The sequence below is a fragment of the Sorghum bicolor genome, chromosome 10 (genome assembly GCF_000003195.3).
Source record: "Sorghum bicolor cultivar BTx623 chromosome 10, Sorghum_bicolor_NCBIv3, whole genome shotgun sequence".
Taxonomy (NCBI): domain Eukaryota; kingdom Viridiplantae; phylum Streptophyta; class Magnoliopsida; order Poales; family Poaceae; genus Sorghum; species Sorghum bicolor.
Window position 1 is genome coordinate 58,073,107 of NC_012879.2, and position 21,098 is coordinate 58,094,204.

A 21,098-nucleotide genomic window follows, 5' to 3' on the forward strand; every position below is an offset into this window, starting at 1 on the left:
GGTCGGCCTTGTTTACTTTCAATTTTTTTTTTCAAAATAAACATTGTAGCACTTTCGTTTGTATTTGACAAATAAAGTCCAATCATAGACTAACTAGGCTTAAAAAATTCGTCTCGCAAATTACAGATGAACTATGCAATTAGTTATTTCTTTTATTTATATTTAATGTTACATGTATGTGCCGCAAGATTCGATGTGACGGAAAATCTAAAAAAATTTGTAAAATTTTTTGGAACTAAACAAGGCCTAAATAATCTTGAACTGAGAAGCTTCTGTGCTGCCGTGTTTGCCGCAGATGAATTCGTTCAGGAAGAGCTCAGTGCACCAGGAGATGATAAGTGTCCAAAGGTGGAAGCAGTAGAACGATGAGTGCGATTATTGCTCAAGGTAAATTTGTGCTCTGTACTAGTATGGTCTTCCATTTAATTCTTTTAGATTCTGAGTGTGTCTTTATTTCTTCCATTCACTCTTCACAGTCCGCGCGACATTGGGAAGTTCCTTGAGCGCCTCTACACCTTGGGAACTTGGATGTATTGCATCGGTACAGTTTGGATTGTACGTGAAATCGTCCAACTACGACGCAAGTTTAAGGCTTTGGATTCGGATGACCATTAAACGTGCAAGTTCCAATGGCCTCTTCTTCCACACCTTACTTATATCATGGTTTGTACTCGATTCCATGTAAAGTTTTGTCTCTACCTTTTGGTCAAGACAGACCAGACATTTTACGTCTAGGAGGAATTGGATTCATTGTTTCTTGGATCTTAAACACCACATGTTATTTTGACCCCATATTCCGTCGTCGCATCCGCAATGTGGCGGACCACCCAAACAAAGAGCTTACAAAAGCATCGTGGAGATCAAAGCAATTTTGTGTCAGGTCTGGTTCTAGCACAAGTGCAACATGAGCTCCATGCAAGATGCGACGATATAACAAGACATTGAAACTTAGGTGAATGTCATCTCCAAGAGACTGAAAATATGAATCCATATGGATAAGTCGGTCTCGGCTAACTGTGTGTGCAATATGCATGCCTATCATTGATCTTAGATGTATATATATATATATATATATATATATATATATATATATATATATATATATATATATATATATATATATATATATATATATATATATATATATTATACTTAATGTAAGAAAAATATGAGAGCACAACAAAAACAATTTGACATCTTACATATTATGAATCCTATTCATCGACCGACAAAACCTTTTCACATATAATTGCAAAAGAAAAAAAAAGAATTGTTCATCAACCGACACATTTATACAATGATTTTTTATACCCTTCATCCAGTCATAGCTAGGGGCATAGGTTAGGGCTACCTCTACCAAAATGTCAGGACTAGCCTCACCCGGCTGTACCCGACACGAAAAGTTACTGAGTAGTTGGAGAGAAGTTTTAGCAACTTTTATTTTTATTTTTATGAAGGAACTGTTTTACCAAGATGATGGATGAGTTTTTTTCCTTGTTTTTTAAAAAGTCAAATAGGGAGTTCATTTAGAGCATCACCAATAGTTTTTCTTAAAAAAACAATTGATAAATCAATGAGTTGTTTTTCAAGTGCCTAAAAAGAAATAGGCACATATGTTTCTTCAACCGTTTTTGAAATCTCAACCCTAAAATATAGGATAATTTTGTATTAAGAATCCTAAACTATTTTTAAATTATCATAACCATTTATTTTCCTAAGTGCGAAAAGATTGAGAGTTGAGATAAGAAGTTGTTAAGAGCAATTGTTTAAACCTAGCTAAAAAAATCAAGATTAGGAGTAGTGGGAACTCTCGGAGATACTTCTACAAAGTTCATGGAGTTGCTCGCTAAAGCCGAAAAAACGAGTCAAACCATTTTAGATTTGATCATGTCTATTAAAAATATTAATGTTATTTGGCACCAAATAGATTAGATTTATTATAAGGTAGTATATTTTCAGTTTATACGTATTCGGTATCACTATGTACTAAAAATGGTATATGAGGGAGTGTTATGAGTATTTTTATAAATTTGATCAAACTATAGAATCCCTGATTTGACTTAGAAATTAGGATAGAACTAAAACGGTACTTCTTAAATATTAAAGTATAAGATATTTTGTTTTTTCTAGATATATTAATCTTGCTCTATATACATGTAGTATGATATATAGGATAAAAATGAACGGGGTATTTTTCGTTGTTGACGGAGATAGCAGAAACTGTGCCAAAAAAAAAAAAGGGTGTGCAATCACAATTCGACAGAGTCGGCACACCTGATTTCTTTCAGATACTACACCCGGGCTGATCGATCCTCGGAAGAACAGGACACGTAGGATCGGGTGCGCTCCCACTTTATCCCATTCGGCCATCGTGCCACGAGCTGGCACGGCAGCGTCAACGCTTTTTGACGCGTTCGGCAGCCACCTCGCGTGGGTTGGAGCCAAACTCCACGGCCGCACCACCCCCTGGAGCTCGAGTCGATGTCGAGCACTCGAGCTCAGGTAAAAAAGCCCATTTGAAAACTCTGTTCCTGTTTCCACACAGTGAGGCCACGTCGTAGGGTTTTGCTTGCTTCGCCCGGCGGTAAAGCGGAGCGCGGCGACCGCCGGCGCCCGGCCATGGAGATCGGGCAGTACCCCGTGAGCAGCTGCTCCAAGGAGCACCAGAAGATCTACCAGGAGTGGTTCGCGCTCGCGGACGCAGGTCCGATTCCTGCCCCCCACCCCCTGCTCTCCTCTGCTCTGTTCCCCCTCGATCCCCAATCCCCTTCCCACTGTTGTTCGCCTGGCCCTGGATGTGTGGTCTTCTAATCGACGGTGTTTGCAGATGGGGATGGCCGCATCACAGGACCCGACGCGATCAAGTTTTTCGGCATGTCCAAGCTCTCCCGCCCCGACCTCAAGCAGGTGCGCTGGCTCTCGCTACTAATCCCCTTCCTGGCTTTGTTCTGCTTGCGGAGCTATTGGTTTTTAATGTATGTGCCATTTTTGTCTAACCGTGCTGCGATTCAAGGTCTGGGCTATCTCGGACACCAGACGGCAGGGGTACCTGGGTTTCCCTGAATTCGTCACGGCGATGCAGGTTTTCCCTCGTCTATTTGATGTTTTTGTTGTGCTCTCTGTCTCCACGAGGTGATTTGGGTTATTGTTCGTCACTAATGGGCTTGTTTAAATTGGCAGCTAGTCTCTCTGGCACAAGCAGGGAATGAGATTACTCAAGATAGCCTTAAGCGAGATGGTTGTTGCTAGCCTCCAAATCAAGTCTATTTGATCGCATTATGCTTATTTATTTACTGCTAACAAGTGTAAGGTTATATCTGACAGATTTGATAAGTTTGAATCCACCTGTTATGGAAGGTTTGGATGCCCTACTTGCGGTAATGTATTACTGTGTCCTTATGGTGTTTCTTTATCAAATTTGTGCTTTTATCTCAATGCCTTGTATTAACTACGATGGCAACTGCTTTCAGAAATCTAAGCATTTGGTGAAGCGTGTTGATCCAGAAATGGATGGTAAGTAATGCACTCTTTAACAGGAGATTCATGCTTGGGGGGAAATCAATGATACAAACCTATTTTTTTAATCCATGCAGGATATCCTCAAGAACAATCTACTTTAACGAACAAATGGTTCAGCTCAAAGTCATCAAAGAAGGTAATACTCACAATTTTCTTGTGACTTCTGTATGCTCCTAGAATATTGCTCTTGTGAATATCTATTGCATACCAGCACCAAAACAACTTTTGAGGAAAATTCTACTATGACCTTAGTTCAGTTTTCTGTCATTTTTACGTTAGTAAAAGGAAAAGGCAGCAAGTTTACTTGTTTAGCTTGTGTAAGCCGCCTTAGCTGGTTACCTATTTATTTTAACTGTATCTGGTCTGTTAACGAGCTTGAAAACAGTATGATACATGTAAGTTGTCTAAAATGAAGCCCACAGTCCACCAAAATGTTTGTAAGACAACATAGCTCTCAGTAATTGTGTTTCTGTTGTGCATTATTAACTTTCCAGATTTTTTTCCACCAATATTAAGAACTTTCCCTATATCAATAAATGCTGTGAGTTGACCCTAATTTTGTCAATGTCACATTTATCATTATTGCTGATCTTTCCTTTTATGGTGTTACATATAAACAGATACCTCTGACTGCTGTTACCTCTGTCATCGATGGCTTGAAAAAACTTTATATCGAAAAACTGAAGCCTTTGGAAGTTACATACAAGTTCAATGATTTTGTCTCCCCTTTGCTGGTACACACTGTATTCCCAGTTTCTGGATACGTTATGAAACAGAAATGCTACTTTCCTGTGTCCTCATATGCCATTATTATTGCTGTTTCCTTGTCATGTTGTTCAAAATAACTCCCTTTCTTGCAGAATATTGTTAATCCTTTTTTTTTGGTGTTGCAGACAAGTAGTGATTTTGATGCAAAGCCAATGGTTATGCTCTTAGGTCAATATTCTACTGGTAAAACAACTTTTATTAAGCATCTGCTAAGAACAAGCTATCCAGGTTTATATCTACCAGATGTACCTCTAGTTTCCCAGGTTTGTTCAAGTAACGTGCTGTCTGACAGTTTATGTTTTGCATTTGCAGGTGCCCATATTGGACCAGAGCCAACAACAGACAGATTTGTAGTTGTCATGGTAAACTGAGCAAAACTTAGGATTTCTCTTTGTAGCTATAATAGGTGCATCAAATGATTTAAACTTCTTATTTGATTTGTGAAGGAATTTTAGTTGAAAGTTGAAACGATGAACGGATGAAGCAATCCAACATTTTTCTCGAAACTTTGGATAGGGAATTTACATCGTTAGTTACCTATGCACCCCTTCTAAGATGTTGGCTTTACAGATGATAGATAATGACACAGAATGGATATGACTTTATGCCTTTGAGTGTCGTCACAGTTTTTCCAGACATAGTTCGTGAAATCCTCAAGAGCATGCAGAGTTTTCTACATAGTAAACAGAATGCAAAGAGTATAAGCTGATCTGGGTTCTCTATTTGGGGTACAAGTATTACAAGGAAGAAAAAATAGCGATGGTGCTGATGCCATAATTTTCTTAGGTGCTACGGCCTATGCAAATTTACCAGTCTGTCATTTCTTTGGTGGTGGTGGTGGTTGGGGGGGGGGGGGTCTTCCTGTTGCCAACAAGAACCAAAATTAGTGTTTTTGGGATGCATTGCTTGTTCATTTCTATAAGATGTTTGGATCTGATTGTCTTTCTATGCTTTGTGAAAATACTGTCAATTTTCTGGTTGACAGCTGTTGCGTTGTGATTGGCAGCCTGCACCTTTTTCTCTAAATTTTCTCTGAAATGCTGAGCTGCAATTATATCGCCAGCTATCATATTTATGATTGTTTCTGATTCCTTGGGGTTTGTTGGGAATGTTAGCTAATGTAAAAGGTGGTAAAAGAAGCATAGTGCACATATCTCCAAATCAATATTAAGTTTGAGTTCATCATCGCTAGATTTATGCAAATTCTTTCTTGTGAAACTTGCAATAGCTACTAAGCATCTATTGGCACACTCTTTGACCAATTTCAGTTATTTCAACGCAACTGCAGTATAAGCAGTATGAATTGCCTGTGTGCCATCTATTACATTACCACATGTTTTATACCTACAATACTTTCCCCTTTCTGTCGCTCCAGTTAACTTATGTATGCTTGCCAGTCAGGACCTGATGAAAGGACTATTCCTGGAAATACTATTGCTGTTCAAGCTGACATGCCTTTTAGTGGTCTTACAACATTTGGGACTGCATTTTTGTCCAAGTTTGAGTGCTCTCAGATGCGACATCCAGTAAGATTTAATTTTGATGCAAGTGAAAACCTAAAAGGCATGTAATCTGGAAACTGATACCAAACATTTACCTTGAAGCTGCTAGAGCATATCACATTTGTTGACACACCTGGTGTTCTTTCTGGTGAGAAGCAACGCACGCAACGCAGCTATGATTTCACTGGCGTGACATCATGGTTTGCTGCGAAATGTGATCTTATTCTTCTTCTGTTTGATCCTCATAAGCTTGATATCAGCGATGAGTTCAAACGTGTCATTGGATCATTACGTGGACATGATGACAAAATTCGTGTAGTTTTGAACAAGGCAGATCAAGTAGACACTCAACAGGTAGTATTCGTGGATCTTTCTGTGTCTTAAATTCTGATGGGGCATTTTGCTTTTTTTTGCTCTATGTATTAATAGCCCTTCTCTCATGACATGCAGCTTATGAGAGTTTATGGTGCATTGATGTGGTCTCTTGGGAAAGTATTGAATACACCTGAGGTTTCACGTGTTTATATTGGGTAACTTCTGATACCTTGATCTTCTTTATAGCTAAAATATTTTGTGATAGATTACATAATATCTTCAAATTGCAACTTCAGAATTTACAACTAGAGTATTGATGTATTTCATTTACCCTATTAAAGCTTGACTCGGGTATTACTGGATTTCTCCATTACTTAAACAATAGTATATTTGAATCTTGTTCTGGTATTGACCTTAGAACATTCAAGTGCCTGCAAATCATTCAAGTAACTTCCATGTTTGTTTGTAGATCATTCAATGACAAACCAGTAAATGAATCAGCTGTTGGTCCACTTGGAAAGGAACTATTTGAGAGAGAGCAAGATGATCTCCTTTCTGATCTCAAAGATATCCCCAAGAAAGCCTGTGACCGTCGGGTAAATCTTTTCTTATTTTTTTCCATGTGTTTTTTCAGTCCTAACTAATCAGTATTTGCATATTAACATCAGTATTCTGTGCCTTGCAGATCAATGAATTTGTTAAACGTGCTAGAGCTGCCAAGATCCATGCTTATATAATAGGCCATCTGAAGAAGGAGATGCCTACAATGATGGGCAAAGCAAAAGCCCAACAACGACTCATAGACAATCTGCCCGATGAGTTTGCAAAGGTATGTATTTTGAGGTTCTTAAGTTCTCTAGTCGATATAGGATCATTGTAGATTGAAAAGGCGCAGAGGTCCTTCCTTATGTTAGGTCCTCTTTTTTCTGTCAGATGTCCTCTTACCATGTGTTTGTGTGGGTGGGTGGTGGTGGTGGGGTGGGGGGTGCGTATCATGGTCTCGTGGCTTGTTTCATGTAGCCAGCTTGCACCTTAAGTTTCGGTTATTTTACTACTTTCACACATTCTAAAATAGTGACAGTAAAAGTTGGTTGATTTCGCCAATGGTGTGAATTCTGGGCTCTTCCTTTTTCATTTCAGTTGCACAGTTCTCTCTTTTCTTTTACTGGATGCCATGTGAAGCATTCCCCTTACATATTCTTTCCATATAATTTTCATGCTCTAATCAACAACTGCTGACTGGCGGAATAGGTGCAACGGGAATACCACCTTCCGTCGGGAGATTTTCCTTATGTGGAGCACTTCAAAGAAGTCTTGAGTGGGTATAGCTTTGACAAGTTTGAGAAGGTCAAGCCCAAGATGATACAGGCCGTGGATGATATGCTTGGATATGACATTCCAGAACTTCTCAAGAACTTCAGAAACCCATACGAGTGAACCCATACAGGCAGCTGAAAGATGACTTCGATCTGCACCAGGATGAGGGATTGAGTGGGGCATGGATTGATGCTGCATTCCATAACTTTGGAATTGTCTGGCAACGTGAATCATCGCAGTGAAGGTCGTGGGGCGTTCATTGTCATCCATGCTTCACCATTATATAACTGTATGCATAAGAATCGTAGATCCATTGCTCAAGCTTTCACCAGACATCTGGTCATGTAAAATCGACTAAACAGTGATATTAGTGTTAAAGAATATACTATTTATTCTCATTATTTCTTCAAATGAGTATTTATTCATTTTGGAACAGCTGGGTAATGTGGTTCGGTCTATCCATGAAGAATATTCTGACCACCGTGGGGTGTTGCCCTGAACTTGGCTCCTTGTTTTGCTTATATATAGTTATATGTGGATTTGTTCATGAATATCATGTATGTTGTGTCACTGCAAAATCAGATATTTTTTGAAGGACGAACCTTTGAGAAATTAACTCAATAAATGCCTTATTTGTTTGGCTGATAAGTTGTCCTGAGATTGGATAATACTATTGTTTTTCTGCCACAATAGAGCCAAAGAATGAAGTGAATTTCATGTTTCTATATAGCCTTGCTACTGACGGGCGGTAGCTAAAGCTGAGCTTAAATTTGTGCGGGAGCGTGACTGTGTATAATTTAGACTTGTTTAGCAGGGCTCTTCTAGAGGAGCCACAACCGTTTCAGTGAAGCCACAAATTGTGGTTTCGCCAAAATGGCTTCAACTCATCTGCTTTTTACTTAAAAAAACAGTTTCTTAAAAAAAAATTTAGCAGGACTCCTCTGTAGGAGTCAGAGCTGGAGCCAGAGAAAAACCTTGTCAAAAACAGGCCCTTATTGAACTACATTTCTATGGAATTTAGACTAGACATACCCTAAGAATTATGACCAAAGATAGCATGTCCAAACATAGCTATCTTTACATCCGGGACCAAAAAAAAAACTGAACCGACGCTAAAGCTCGGAAGTCAAACATTCTAAAAAAAAAGCTTGGAAGTCAAACGCAGCTGGCACAAACCTGAGTCCCGCCGACGCCGGCAGCTGCCTCTCTCAATCATTGAAAACGTGGCAAACACAAACCACTACCACACCTCTCTAAAAAAACGAAGCAAAAATGTATATGTTTTTATATAAAAAAAAACACACAGAATGACGACACGGGACACGGCGACACGCCGTCACCGAACGCGCAAGTGTCTCCGGCGACCGACCCGCGGCCAGCGGCCTTGTCCAGTAGTACTCCAGTCCAACCCCCCTCTCCCGCGCCACGCCGCGCCGCCGACCCCGTCCGCGCCCCGCGGCCCGCGGGTTCGGCATCCCGCCCCCACCTCCTCACCAAACTCCCCCAACCCGATCCCCCCGTCCTCGCCCTCGCCCTCGCCTCGCGCCCCCCCGCACCGCGCTTGCGCATTTGGCTTCTTCGCGGCTCCAGCGACCCCGTCCCCCGTCCCCGTCGGGCACCAACCCAACCCAGTACCCAACCCAACGCTCTCCTCGCTTCCCCTCCTTTTCCTCTGCCCAACAATTGATAGCTCACCTCACCTCACCTCCGCACCCGCTGTTTCGTGCACCGCACTTCACCCCCCACCAACCTCTCCCCCTCAAAAACTATCCACCCCACCCCCACCGTCCACCCCCACCTCACCCCTACCCGCCGACGAGCGCGATCGATTGATTCGCTTCGAGCCGGGCGGAGGAGGAGGAGGAGGGAGCGCCGGGCGGCGGGGGGAACCCACCAGATCCGGCGGCTATGATGAAGTCGCTGCTGCCGCAGAGCCAGCTGCGGCGCTCGTCGGCGGCGGCCGCGCGGTCGTCGTCGGGCGGCGGCGCAGCGGGGGGAGACGGGGCTATGGCCGACGGCGGCGGCGCGGGCCCGCGGGCGCCGGCCTCCTCCACCTTCTGGTTCCTGCTCCACGCGCTCTGCTGCCTCATCTCGCTCTTCCTCGGCTTCCGCTTCTCGCGGCTCCTCTTCTTCCTGCTCTTCTCCACCACCGCGCTCTACCACTCCACCACCTCGTCCTCCTCGGCCGCGGTCCTGCGCGCCACCACGACTACCACCACAACGACGACAACCACGACGACGACCACCAACACCTTCACGCTCTCCTTCGCCGCCGCCAACACTCCCCCTTCCGGCCCCGCTAACCGCACCGCGCTGGAGGCGGCGGGCGACAACAAGGGGGCGGCGTCGTCGGGGAACCCGCAGAGCCACGTCGTGGTGGGGAGGCACGGGATTCGGATCCGGCCGTGGCCGCACCCGGACCCCGTCGAGGTGATGCGCGCGCACCGGATCATGGAGCGCGTGCAGGAGGAGCAGCGGCGCTGGTACGGCGTCAAGGAGCCCAGGCAGGTGCTTGTCGTCACCCCGACCTACTCCCGTGCGTTCCAGGCGCTCCACCTCACCGGCCTCCTCCACTCCCTCCGCAACGTGCCGTACCCGCTCACCTGGATCGTCGTCGAGGCAGGCGGCACCACCAACGCCACGGCGTCGATGCTGGCGCGCTCTGGCCTCACTTTCGTCCACATCCCCTTCCCTGACCGCATGCCTCATGAATGGGCCGACCGCCACGCCACTGAGAACCGGATGCGCCTCCACGCCCTACGGTATGTATGGTTTCCTACTACTGCTACCTCTTCAGCTAGCTAGTAGTATTTGTGGAAAGAAGGTGGCTGATGAAGGATCAGTTTCCTTGTGCAGCGTGATCCGTGAGAGGAAGATGGATGGTGTGGTTGTGTTTGCGGACGACAGCAATGTTCATAGCATGGAGCTGTTCGATGAGGTGCAGAAGGTCCAGTGGATGGGTGCTGTATCCGTTGGAATCCTTGCGCATACTGGAACGGCAGATCAACTACGGCTAAGCGAGGAGGACAAGCAGAATATGCCTCTTCCAGTCCAGGGCCCTGCTTGCAACTCCTCAGGGCATCTGGCTGGATGGCACACGTTCAACTCACTGCCCTTCTCTGGGAAGACCGCCACAGTGGTTGGTGAGGCAGCCCCTGTTCTGCCCAGGGGTTTGGAGTGGGCTGGTTTTGTGCTGAACTCGAGAATGCTGTGGAAGGAGGCTGATGGCAAGCCTGACTGGGTGAAGGATCTTGATGCTGTGGGCGAGAATGGAGAGGAGATTGAGAACCCACTTGCTCTATTGAATGATCCATCCTCTGTTGAGCCACTAGGGAACTGTGGGAAGAAGGTCCTTCTGTGGTGGCTCCGTGTTGAAGCACGGGCTGATAGCAAGTTTCCTCAGGGGTGAGTTTTTTTACATCCCATTATTTGGCATTTTTATTACCTCTATGCTATTGGGAAAGATTACACTGTTTGATTAGCATCCAAGATTCGAGCATCTAGAGTCATGGAAACTACCTTTTTTAACCTTGTTAATTTAGTTCTTATCAGACTTAGCTAGGTTCACGGGCTCAAAATCTCCAATGAATATATTTATATATGTGGCATCTGGATATAAACCAACTGTCTAATAGCTACCCAGCAACTGAAACATTGGCCCTGTTAGGCTGAGCTCCATCTTCAAGATCCATGCGGACCACGCCAGGTTTGGCGTTTGTATAAATAACTAGTTTGTCTTTAAATAAAATGAGACATCCACACCCCGACACTTCTGGTGTACACCAAACCTTAGCTCCACACGTCTTGCCAAACAGGCTCTCTGTTGCCTATGGATCTTATATGGATTTTATCGTATTGAATGTGATTGACTGATTGCACTGAGATAAGTATGTCCCAACAACTGCTTTACAGTAGTCCCTTAATACCTCAAGTAAAATAGTTTATGTTGTCTTGTCACTAAGCCAGTCTGGTCTGGCCATAAGAGTTTCCATACTTGTCTAGGATCTCATAATACCGGCAAACACTGTGATTGAAAACTCTATAATCTACTTCCTGTGAAGCTCCGATTGTAAGTATAAGCCTATCTAGGTCTGTCCTAGTAAAAAAGCTTCAACTTTGACAATCAATAACTGAAATTTTATGTATGTTGACAACACAAGTAGATTCATTATGTAAAATTAATTGTACAACATATATCTCTTTTCATTTGATATAATTTTCTATAGATACTACCTGTCAAAGTTTTTTGTAAAAAGTTTGACTTAGGACAAATCTCATATTTGGGATCAACGAAGTATGAAATTTGCTTTGTGCTACTGAAGGCATCATGTTTAGTTTTACTTTGTACAAGGGATTTAATTTTGATATGCAGCTTAAATATATTTTCTTTGCTTTGTCTACATTGTGTCCAATTCGTATGTGCCTTCTTATTGTAAACTGATTTAGGCATGTAACCTCTCCCAACTAGCTTTGGCACCAAAAGGTAGGCATACAAATAGTACAGATATTTTCCGTTTGTATCAGTTCGAATTGTTTAGAGTTCAGACCCATCCATATCTGAATACTCAAATCGGACATATATGATGTTGATATCCATTCATATCTTATCCGGCACAACTAATGCTATTCGAATCTAAATTTGAGAAATGCTGTAGCTATATGTATTCATATCCGTAGGTATCTGTCCGTATCAGACCATTTTCATCCCTACTAAAAGGTTTTTTGTTGATCTTAAGCTGCTGAACCTGTAAATTTGATGCTTGTAGGTGCTTGAAAAAAACTGGGTTCTTGAAAATTCTAGACAATCACTGCTTATTTGAAGCCTACTAGAGTCTAAGATAAGATTACATGCTACCGTAGCAATTAGCCTCTTCCATTGACATGGTGCCACATGGCTAAGGCACGAGAGAGATTTGAATATATCATTATTAACATTAGACAGAGTGTTTAAATTTTTCGTGTTCTGTTTGGCATGAAATCTAGCATCTAGGCTGATCTCATGGTTGAAGACAGGTCCTCATCATTCTAAAAAAGAAATGAAAAAACTGGGTTCTCATGACAGTAGTGTCTTTGATAACCATGTGTCATATGTACCTTGTTCCTGGGACCTTGAAGGCTTGAACAGAGAAAAGGTTTTGTAAGGAAAACACTTAGTTTCATTGAAACCAACATAGAGTGAAAACATTGGGTTCCGTTAGCTAAGAAATTGGATCCTCATGTCTCTCTCTTGTTTAATTCTTTTGCCCATTTAGGTTTCCTTTTCTTTCTCAGCCACAACTAAATACGCTCTTTTGCAGGTGGGTGATTGAGCCGCCTTTGGAAGTCGTCGTCCCTGCAAAGCGCACTCCATGGCCTGAAACCACCACCGAGCTTCCATCCGAGTTGTTGGATGACAAGCAAGAGCAGGAGGATAGACGGCTGTCTAGAGCCAACAAATCATCTCGGCCCCGAGGCACCACGAAACGGAAGGCTGACCCTCAAGGGCAAGAAAACTGATGGAGAACTTACTGGCATTGTAATGTATATCTCTTACACCCTGCAAAAAACACAGTAGGAAGCGTATCCAGTTAATCTGGCGGTGGCTGTGTTTATTTTTTTTTTTCTGATGTTTTTGCTCTTGTGGCGATGGTCCACGCTTGGGTATGTTATCTGTAGAGTGCACATTTTTAATGTAGCTGTATCTGTTGTGTTGTAATGTACGCTGCATTGGGAACTGAAAATGGTGGCTGAATTCTGGAAATCTGTCGCCTTGTGTTCCTAAAAAAATTTAAAATTTTTCAGATTTTACGTTACATTGAATTTTTAGACATATGCATTGAGTATTAAATATAGACTAAAATAAAAACTAATTGCACAGTTTGATCGAAATTGACGAGACGAATCTTTTAAGCCTAGGTAGTCCATGACCTTCTACCGGTGTTGGGATTGGATCTTACGATCGGGGCAATCGGAAGACGTCGTATCAGCGATGGGTCGTTTGCTGGTGCAGCCGCGGGACTGTCCTGGAAGCGTAACGCACACCCGCACCCGCACCGCGTGAAGCTTTGCGACCACTTCTCGCCGCGTGTGCACCCAGGATCAGAAAAGCAGCAGCCAGCAGGTGCACGCAACGAAGGGCACGCGCGACACCCGGACCGCAGGACCGCTCCCTGCGCGAACGAAACGGCGGCGAGCTCCCCCGGTTTGTGTTGCGTCTGTCTCTTCACCGCCGCGGCGGCGGGCGGCAAGGCATGCATCGTGACTGCTCAACGCGCGTGCATGGTGGTGTAACACCCACCCAGCCAGCGGCCAGCGCACCCTCCGTCAGGCGCGCGCACACAGCTCGCGACAAAATCAGTTGCACGCCAGGGCGTTGGACCAACCGAAATCTGGAGTTCTGGACTCGCTGTAATTTCCTTCTGCTCGGCTGCTTGCGATTATCCAATCAAAAATCGTGCTCAGCTTGGATGGGAGAAACAAATAACCGGCTGGGTCCAAATCCGAGGACCAAGACAAGGCACATTTCTGAAGATACTGTTGGACATGTTGACGGGGCAACCGGACGGGGCGAGTATGTATAACTATATATATATGATGATGTTCATTTTATTTTTGACCGTCACGGCTGATTGGTGTCTAGTATGGGTTTGGTTGAAACAACAGAGTACGATTGGGATAATCTGTGTTCTGAAACAAATTATATATTTTCTAAAACACCTTATTAAGTCAACCAATCTTAAATTTAACTATTTTTTTAAGAAAAAGGTAACAATATCATACACCAAAATAGTATTTTATAAAAATATATGATATATCTAATGACATTAAATCAGTTGATGTTTTTTCTATAAAGTTAGTTTAAAATTAAAACAATTTGATTTAGAATAATTCTAGAAGTCAACGTAATTTAGGATGGAGGAAGTAGTATTTTTTATGTATAGTGCAGACGCTTATTCATTCTAACTAGCCTAACCATCCATTTGGTTCTAATTGAGTAATATGATGATTTATAACTAATGCATTTGTTCTCAGACTTTTTGCCGAATGTTTGTTTGTACGATCATCCATATGAATCGTCATATAGGTTTGGTTTGGATGTGAGATTTGGAGCTATACAAAGCATAAGTACAATTTAGATGATCAGATTCTGAATATATGTTGTGTATTATAGAGTGCTTGTATTGTGGTGATGTACTCGCTATAATCTAGTATAATTCTTCTTTGGTTTAAAAAAAAACTAAACTTATTTTTTTGGAACCTCACGTCTAATATATATAGATATGATACTGACGTGCTAGATAGCCTCATATTTTGACTTGAAAATTTTATTCCAACTTTACAACCCAGTACTTATCCTACTCTTATCGACCTGGACGATGATGGATTACCACTCCGTTTTCGTAAAGCACATGTCTAATGCAAAACTCACATATCAAAATCTTGCAGCCTAGTCCATTAAACCTGGCTTTATTTTCTAAACTGTTACATCCTTCTAGACTGCCACACTTAAAAACAGTTGTTTTATTTTCTATTCACTAAACTGTTACATCCTTCTAGACTGCCACACTTAAAAACAGAGGAATGTAGAAGCTGCTGTATCTTAAACTTTGTTCAACTCTTCCCACGTGTTGAGGTGGATCATTCCTTCCATTTGAAACCGTTTCAAGCTAAATCAGAGACCGTGTCATAGCAAGCATCGTCGTAGTTCTCTCTTTGAGTGACAGACAGCTGAATTGAAATCAACACATTAACATGGTGGCTTAACAGCCCTCTGTTTGAGAACTCAGAACAGACAGAGACATGCATCAACACACGAGCTTTTTAGGTTGCGTGGTGGGGTAGGCCGTGTGGGTCCGGTCGGGCCAGTTCGTTGCCTCCGGTGGCTATATATTTGATAAGCCATTGCATTGGCAGACACACCAGCAGTTCAGAGATTGTACTCTTCGTCGTCGTCGATCACCTTCTCTTCAGCTTCTCGATCGTCATTTCGTGCTTCCCCGATCGATCGAGCTTGAGGCTTTGAGGGGATCGCCATGAGTTCAGCACGCTCACCGGTTGCCGGCGCAGCGCTGGCGCTGCTCGCGCTCACGGTGGCAGTAGCCACCGCGACGACCGTCGCCGCGGCGCGCGACTTGCGCTCGGCGGCGCCGCTGGAGCGGGCGGACGAGGAGGTGCGGCAGCTCTACAAGACGTGGAAGTCGGAGCACGGCCGGCCAAGAGACGGCATCTCCGTCGCCGACGGGCTACGTCTGAAGGTGTTCCGAGACAACCTGCGGTACATCGACGCCCACAACGCGGAGGCGGACGCCGGGCTCCACACCTTCCGCCTCGGCCTCACCCCCTTCACCGACCTCACCCTGGAGGAGTTCCGCGCCCACGCGCTCGGCTTCCTCAACTCCACTCTGCCCCGCGTCGCCAGCGACCGCTACCTGCCCCGCGCCGGCGATGACCTCCCCGACGCCGTCGACTGGCGCCAGCAGGGCGCCGTCACCGGGGTCAAGAACCAGCTGGACTGCGGTTCGTACTCAGTCTCGATCCATGCTTGCCAGCCGGGGTAGTAAGTTCTACTACAAGGATTTCCACTGATGATGATCTCTGGCGTGTGTGTTGCCGTGAGGGATGATGCATGCAGGTGGGTGCTGGGCGTTCTCGGCGGTGGCAGCCATGGAGGGGATCAACAAGATCGTGACGAACAACCTCATATCGCTGTCGGAGCAGGAGCTGATTGACTGCGACACTGAGGACTACGGCTGCCAGGGTGGAGAGATGCAGAAAGCTTTCCAGTTCGTGATCGACAACGGCGGCATTGACACCGAGGCCGACTACCCCTTCATCGGAACGAACGGGACCTGCGATGCAATCAGGGTCGGTACAACATCGATCTAACAAATCTCATATATATGCCATCGATCCTCTGCAGTCCATTGGTAGTGATTATAGAAAGTTTGCATTTTGCTCAAATTAATGCAGGAGAAGAGGAAGGTTGTGTCCATAGATTCATACGAGAATGTGCCGACCAACGATGAGGAGGCGCTGCAGAAGGCGGTGGCGAACCAGCCGGTCAGTGTCGCCATTGACTCGAGCAGTCCTGCGTTCCAACACTACAGCTCGGTAACCATATGCATGCATGTATTCATTTTGGGTGAAGGGCAAGGATCGCAGCACAATCACTAAACCCTAATTAAGCTAGCTAGGAGATCTAGCAGCTAGCAGTAGGCGCTCGCTTTTCTTTGTTCTGAACTGTTCTTCTTGATCGATCGGTCGGTCAATAATATAATCTTGTGTACGTGCGCAGGGCATCTTCAACGGGCCGTGCGGGTTCATACTGGACCACGGCGTGACGGCGGTGGGCTACGGCAGCGACAACGGCGAGGACTTCTGGATCGTCAAGAACTCGTGGGGCGCCGAGTGGGGAGAGTCTGGCTACATCCGCATGAAGCGCAACGTGCTTTTGCCCATGGGCAAGTGCGGCATCGCCATGTACGCGTCCTACCCCGTCAAGAACGGCCGCTGACCGCCGACGTACGGCTAAGCCATGGATAGAAAAACATCAAGATGGTTCTTGCTGTCGGTAGGCTGCTGACCGCTTGCCCTTGCTCTGGTGCGTGTCTAAGAGTCTTTGTTTATTAGCGTCGTTTATTAAGCGTTTGTTGTATGGAGTGTTCTGGTGAAAATGGTCTCATTATTGAATTTTATTTATTTATTTGTAACACGACAAATAAGTTATGAATAAAGTTAATATTATGTAACAAAATAAACTTTTATAAGTGAAAATTTCGGAGTGTTTTACATTCTTCCAACGCCTGATTTTTTTTCTCCATACCTTCTTCGTCCTCCTCCCGACACGTAGATTTTTTTTCTAAATTTTCACCGGAGGGTTACTCCCACCTGAATATATTAAAAAAGGACTCAAAAAGGCAGATTTACAGAGGTTTGAGGAGGAAAAACAACAACAACAGCACCGAACGCCCTAGCGCTAGGGCGAAAAGTGACAGAGCCACAGATAAACAAGGAAACAATAGCAGGACGCGGAGACTACTAATCAGGACATGAGCTCTTCGACGATGCCTCCAGGGGGGTGAATGACGCCGTAACGTAATCATCGTCATGCAAGCCAGAGCTTGGCAAGGATTTCTCCCGAGCCATGTATCGATGAGAAGTAGTTGCAAGGCTCTTCAGTGACGCCTTGAGGAAGGAGAATCTCGTCCCTGGCTCAAAAAGTTTGAGCTGAACTTTCGCCTAGAGCCGTTGCAAAGCCTCCAAAGACTCACCCGCGACTGAGGTGGTAGCCGGCCGCCGCCACACCATGCGGAGCCTTTCGGACTCGCCCGCGATGGTGGTAGGAGCGCACCGACAAACGTCGACCGCCTCCGCTCAACGCGGAGCCATTCTGGACTCGCCCGCGACGAGGGGAGGCGCGCAAAAGCGTTCTCACCTGATCTCTTTAAGCACTTTAAATTTGGTAGAGTATGTTTCCATCGTAAGTCACCAAGAATTTTAAAATTTTGAATTTCATAAGTGGAGAACTTAAGACTGGTACTGGGGTTTGAAGTTTTGGCAGTATTTTGTGACGATTCAAGTTGAATTTGCTCAATTCGTTTGGAATCAAAATGAGTGATTGCATGAATGTTTCTTTATTGGACATCCTTTTGCAAAAGCCCTCCATCCTAAGATATGAAGGATATAAGTTTGTCCTATTTTAAACTATGTAAAGTTTGATCAAATTTATAGCGAAAAGTATTAATATCTACCATATCAAAAATGTAAATTATGAAAAAGAAATAATTTGTAATGTGTCAGTAATACCAATTCAATGTCATAACTATTATTCTTGTTTCTTATTTTGGTCAAACTTAACATAATTTGACCTAGGAGTTAGGACACAGACTTGAATCCCTTGTATTTCAGGAGAGATGGAGTATAAGTTTGTGTAAAAAAAAAAGGGCCAACATATGTGGTTCTATCAATCGGTCCATTTGGCTTCAAAGTATCACTGTACTAATAATTCTGATAACCTTGCCTGCAGTGAGCTCCAATGTTGAACGGGATGTAAGAAAAATCCAGCCCGAAAGCGACCCAGCTAGCGGTTTTGGATGAAAGAAAAAAGAAAAACAAAAATAAGAGTCGGTCATCAAGAAAGCAAATCCACTGCAGTACCGTGGAGAAGGAAACAAAAAAATCTGTTAGAATGGTTCGCTTGGAGTTGCCATATATAGGTTGGGAGCAAGGGACACGGGAGTAGACAACATGCCTTTGGGCCGTGTCATATCAGTACTAAGGGCATGTACAACCCATAGACGGAGATCCGTCTCTAAGTGTCTCGAATTTATCATACAGACATGTATAAAGACATGTTATACAACCCACAGACGAGAGTCTGTCTCTAAGATATTTAATACTTTGCATGTAGCTAGGATGAACTATAAATAATTTTTGTGTACCATTGTGTGGCTGTTTGATAGAAAATATAGCAAGAATAAATAAGAGCAATATGATTACAATATTTTTTTTTGAAACCATGGCTATTACGAATGGAATGGAACGACAACTTCTAACCTTTGAATTAACAAGAAAAGAAGGTCATTTAACTGGTAACCTTGAAGGCAAAGCTATACTCGGCACAACATCCCCCATCTGTATATCATATTATATATAATAACATCTTTGTCTAATTTTCTTTCTTTTCGTAGCGTAGGCAAATGCTACAGATTTGACTTCAGTAGAAAATTTCACTAGCAGCATCCTCGTAGCTCCGGGTCAGCCAAAAACAGCTAGCATTTCACATTATGAAAACAGCATACAATTAAAGTGCCATCAGTTTAGTGCAACCTCATTGTAATATTACCTCCTTCAAAAAACACATCTAGTCAATGGAGTCTACACAAGCTTTATCATAGATTACTAAGGTTTCCTTCATCAGACTACTGAATTAAGAACGTATTCTTGCCGTAGAGGTCCTAGTGCTCGCACCAGAGGCCAAGCTCACCATGATGTCAGTGTCCACCGGCATTGGCGTGGTTGTGTCCAGCCTTGGGATCATCGGGCTTCGCATATCTGGCAGCGGTGGCGGCGCGGCAGTGGTGCGACTACGGTGCTGTGGATCTCGCGGTGACGGCTTGGGCACCATCGGTGGCGCTCTAGATCGTCGGGCTTGGCATCTCCGGCAGCGTCGGCGGCGGGACGACAGTGCTGGATCTTGTGACGACAGCTCAGTCACCATCGCCCAAAGTAATTCTGCGAGCACCAAAACTAGAACACGCGAGTGCCTACACGGGATCTGAGCGCAGGGTCGACTCGTGGAAACGAACCTGTACAACGCTGCTGCCCTCGTCCGTTCCACCTAGGAGCACGAGCCCTTGTCGTCGTCTCGCGAGGCGACGGGGCGAGCGTCTCTGAGCCAAACCGAGGATTTTTTTTGCATAATTCGCGTCTTGGAGACGGGCGTTGTACGTGCCCTAAGGATCCCTTCCTACTATCTCTCTCTAATCAATTTCTATATACATATACATTTCCGCCAAATTAAGTGGAAACTAATGCCGAAAGTGTGGCATTGGAATGTAAGCTATCAGTTTCCACTTGAAATAATATGCAACCACACTCTCCGGTGCGCTTGTCGTTGAGCCTTGTGAAGCGGTGAGCACTCTGGATGATCAAGACCGGCCTGCGGAGGCTTGTGTTCGTCGGCGTGCGAGCAGAAGCAGCTAGCTCCTACCTCTATGGCCCCAACATCATCCCCATGAGATGCAGCACAAGAACACTCTCGACAACGAAGCAAAATCTTGCTGGCAGACGTATACATATCCATCGATCTTGCAGACCGGCTTCGTGCACGAAATCAACTACTGTAGCTAGTAACTTGTGTGCAGGGATGTGTTTAGTTTTGGATGTAATTAACAGGCTGTTGTTGTCTTGAGCGATATGTATATCTACTACCACTAGCTGAACTATGTGTTCATGATGTGTTCGAGATCGTACCCTTGTTTTACAACTAGTAACTAGTAATAATACTGCAATGTAGCTTGGATTCCCATTCCCCCACCCATCAAGTAATGTGAGTTTACCTCTGGTGCCTGGTCGCACAGTAAAAAAAAAGAAAAGCTTATTCCTTGAACTTGGATTCCCCGGCGGCCGCACCGCACCCATCAAGTAATGTGAGATTACTTGGTGCAGCTTTCTCAGCTTTTGGCCCTATGCAGCGTAAGTACGTGTTAAAGGAAATCAGAATGGAAAAAGAAAAAGGATCAACCCTTTAAACCAACAACCGGTACTGCAGCACCAGTTTTGTCTGTGCGTGGCGATTCGTTTGCTTTTGCAGCAGCAGCTCCTTCCTGACCAAAAGATAACCGTACTGCACTCACACACCCCCCACGGCGTGGCCATGTCCCCGCATGCAAACAAAACGAGCGTCGTTTCGTGACTTGTGACTGCTACATCCATTTAATTTCCTTGTCAACATTGCTGTTGTTATCTTGGGGACTTGAGATTTTGAATCATCAGCTGGTGGTGAGAGAGATCAAGATGAGAGGGTCGGAGGAGATTTGGAGCAATATTGTTGCCTGGACCGTGCCAGGCAGCGCAGAGACCGGACGCGCAACGATGGAACTTAACGCTACGAAATCGTGTACACACAGATCATCATATCAAACATGCACAGTGTCCATCCGGCCGGTTCCGCTGCTTTCCAAATTCCAATGCAAG

The 21,098-nt window shown here is 44.5% G+C and overlaps 3 protein-coding genes across 3 annotated transcripts; all 3 read left to right on the forward strand.

The window, feature by feature from the left end:
* LOC8065100 (EH domain-containing protein 1) lies at window positions 2,534–7,856 on the forward strand. The gene is made up of 16 exons (XM_002437440.2): window positions 2,534–2,704; window positions 2,828–2,907; window positions 3,014–3,082; window positions 3,181–3,238; window positions 3,325–3,377; window positions 3,471–3,513; window positions 3,594–3,655; window positions 4,140–4,253; window positions 4,413–4,515; window positions 4,600–4,649; window positions 5,685–5,813; window positions 5,892–6,143; window positions 6,240–6,319; window positions 6,574–6,700; window positions 6,790–6,933; window positions 7,356–7,856. The coding sequence occupies exons 1-16, from the start codon at window positions 2,620–2,622 to the stop codon at window positions 7,539–7,541; spliced, it is 1,635 nt and encodes a 544-aa protein (XP_002437485.1). The 5' UTR covers window positions 2,534–2,619; the 3' UTR covers window positions 7,542–7,856.
* On the forward strand, window positions 9,024–13,213 carry LOC8063780 (probable glucuronosyltransferase Os06g0687900). The gene is made up of 3 exons (XM_002437441.2): window positions 9,024–10,183; window positions 10,278–10,826; window positions 12,719–13,213. The coding sequence occupies exons 1-3, from the start codon at window positions 9,330–9,332 to the stop codon at window positions 12,915–12,917; spliced, it is 1,602 nt and encodes a 533-aa protein (XP_002437486.2). The 5' UTR covers window positions 9,024–9,329; the 3' UTR covers window positions 12,918–13,213.
* Window positions 15,336–17,158, forward strand: LOC8063781 (zingipain-2). The gene is made up of 4 exons (XM_021450235.1): window positions 15,336–15,917; window positions 16,033–16,265; window positions 16,371–16,511; window positions 16,696–17,158. The coding sequence occupies exons 1-4, from the start codon at window positions 15,434–15,436 to the stop codon at window positions 16,912–16,914; spliced, it is 1,077 nt and encodes a 358-aa protein (XP_021305910.1). The 5' UTR covers window positions 15,336–15,433; the 3' UTR covers window positions 16,915–17,158.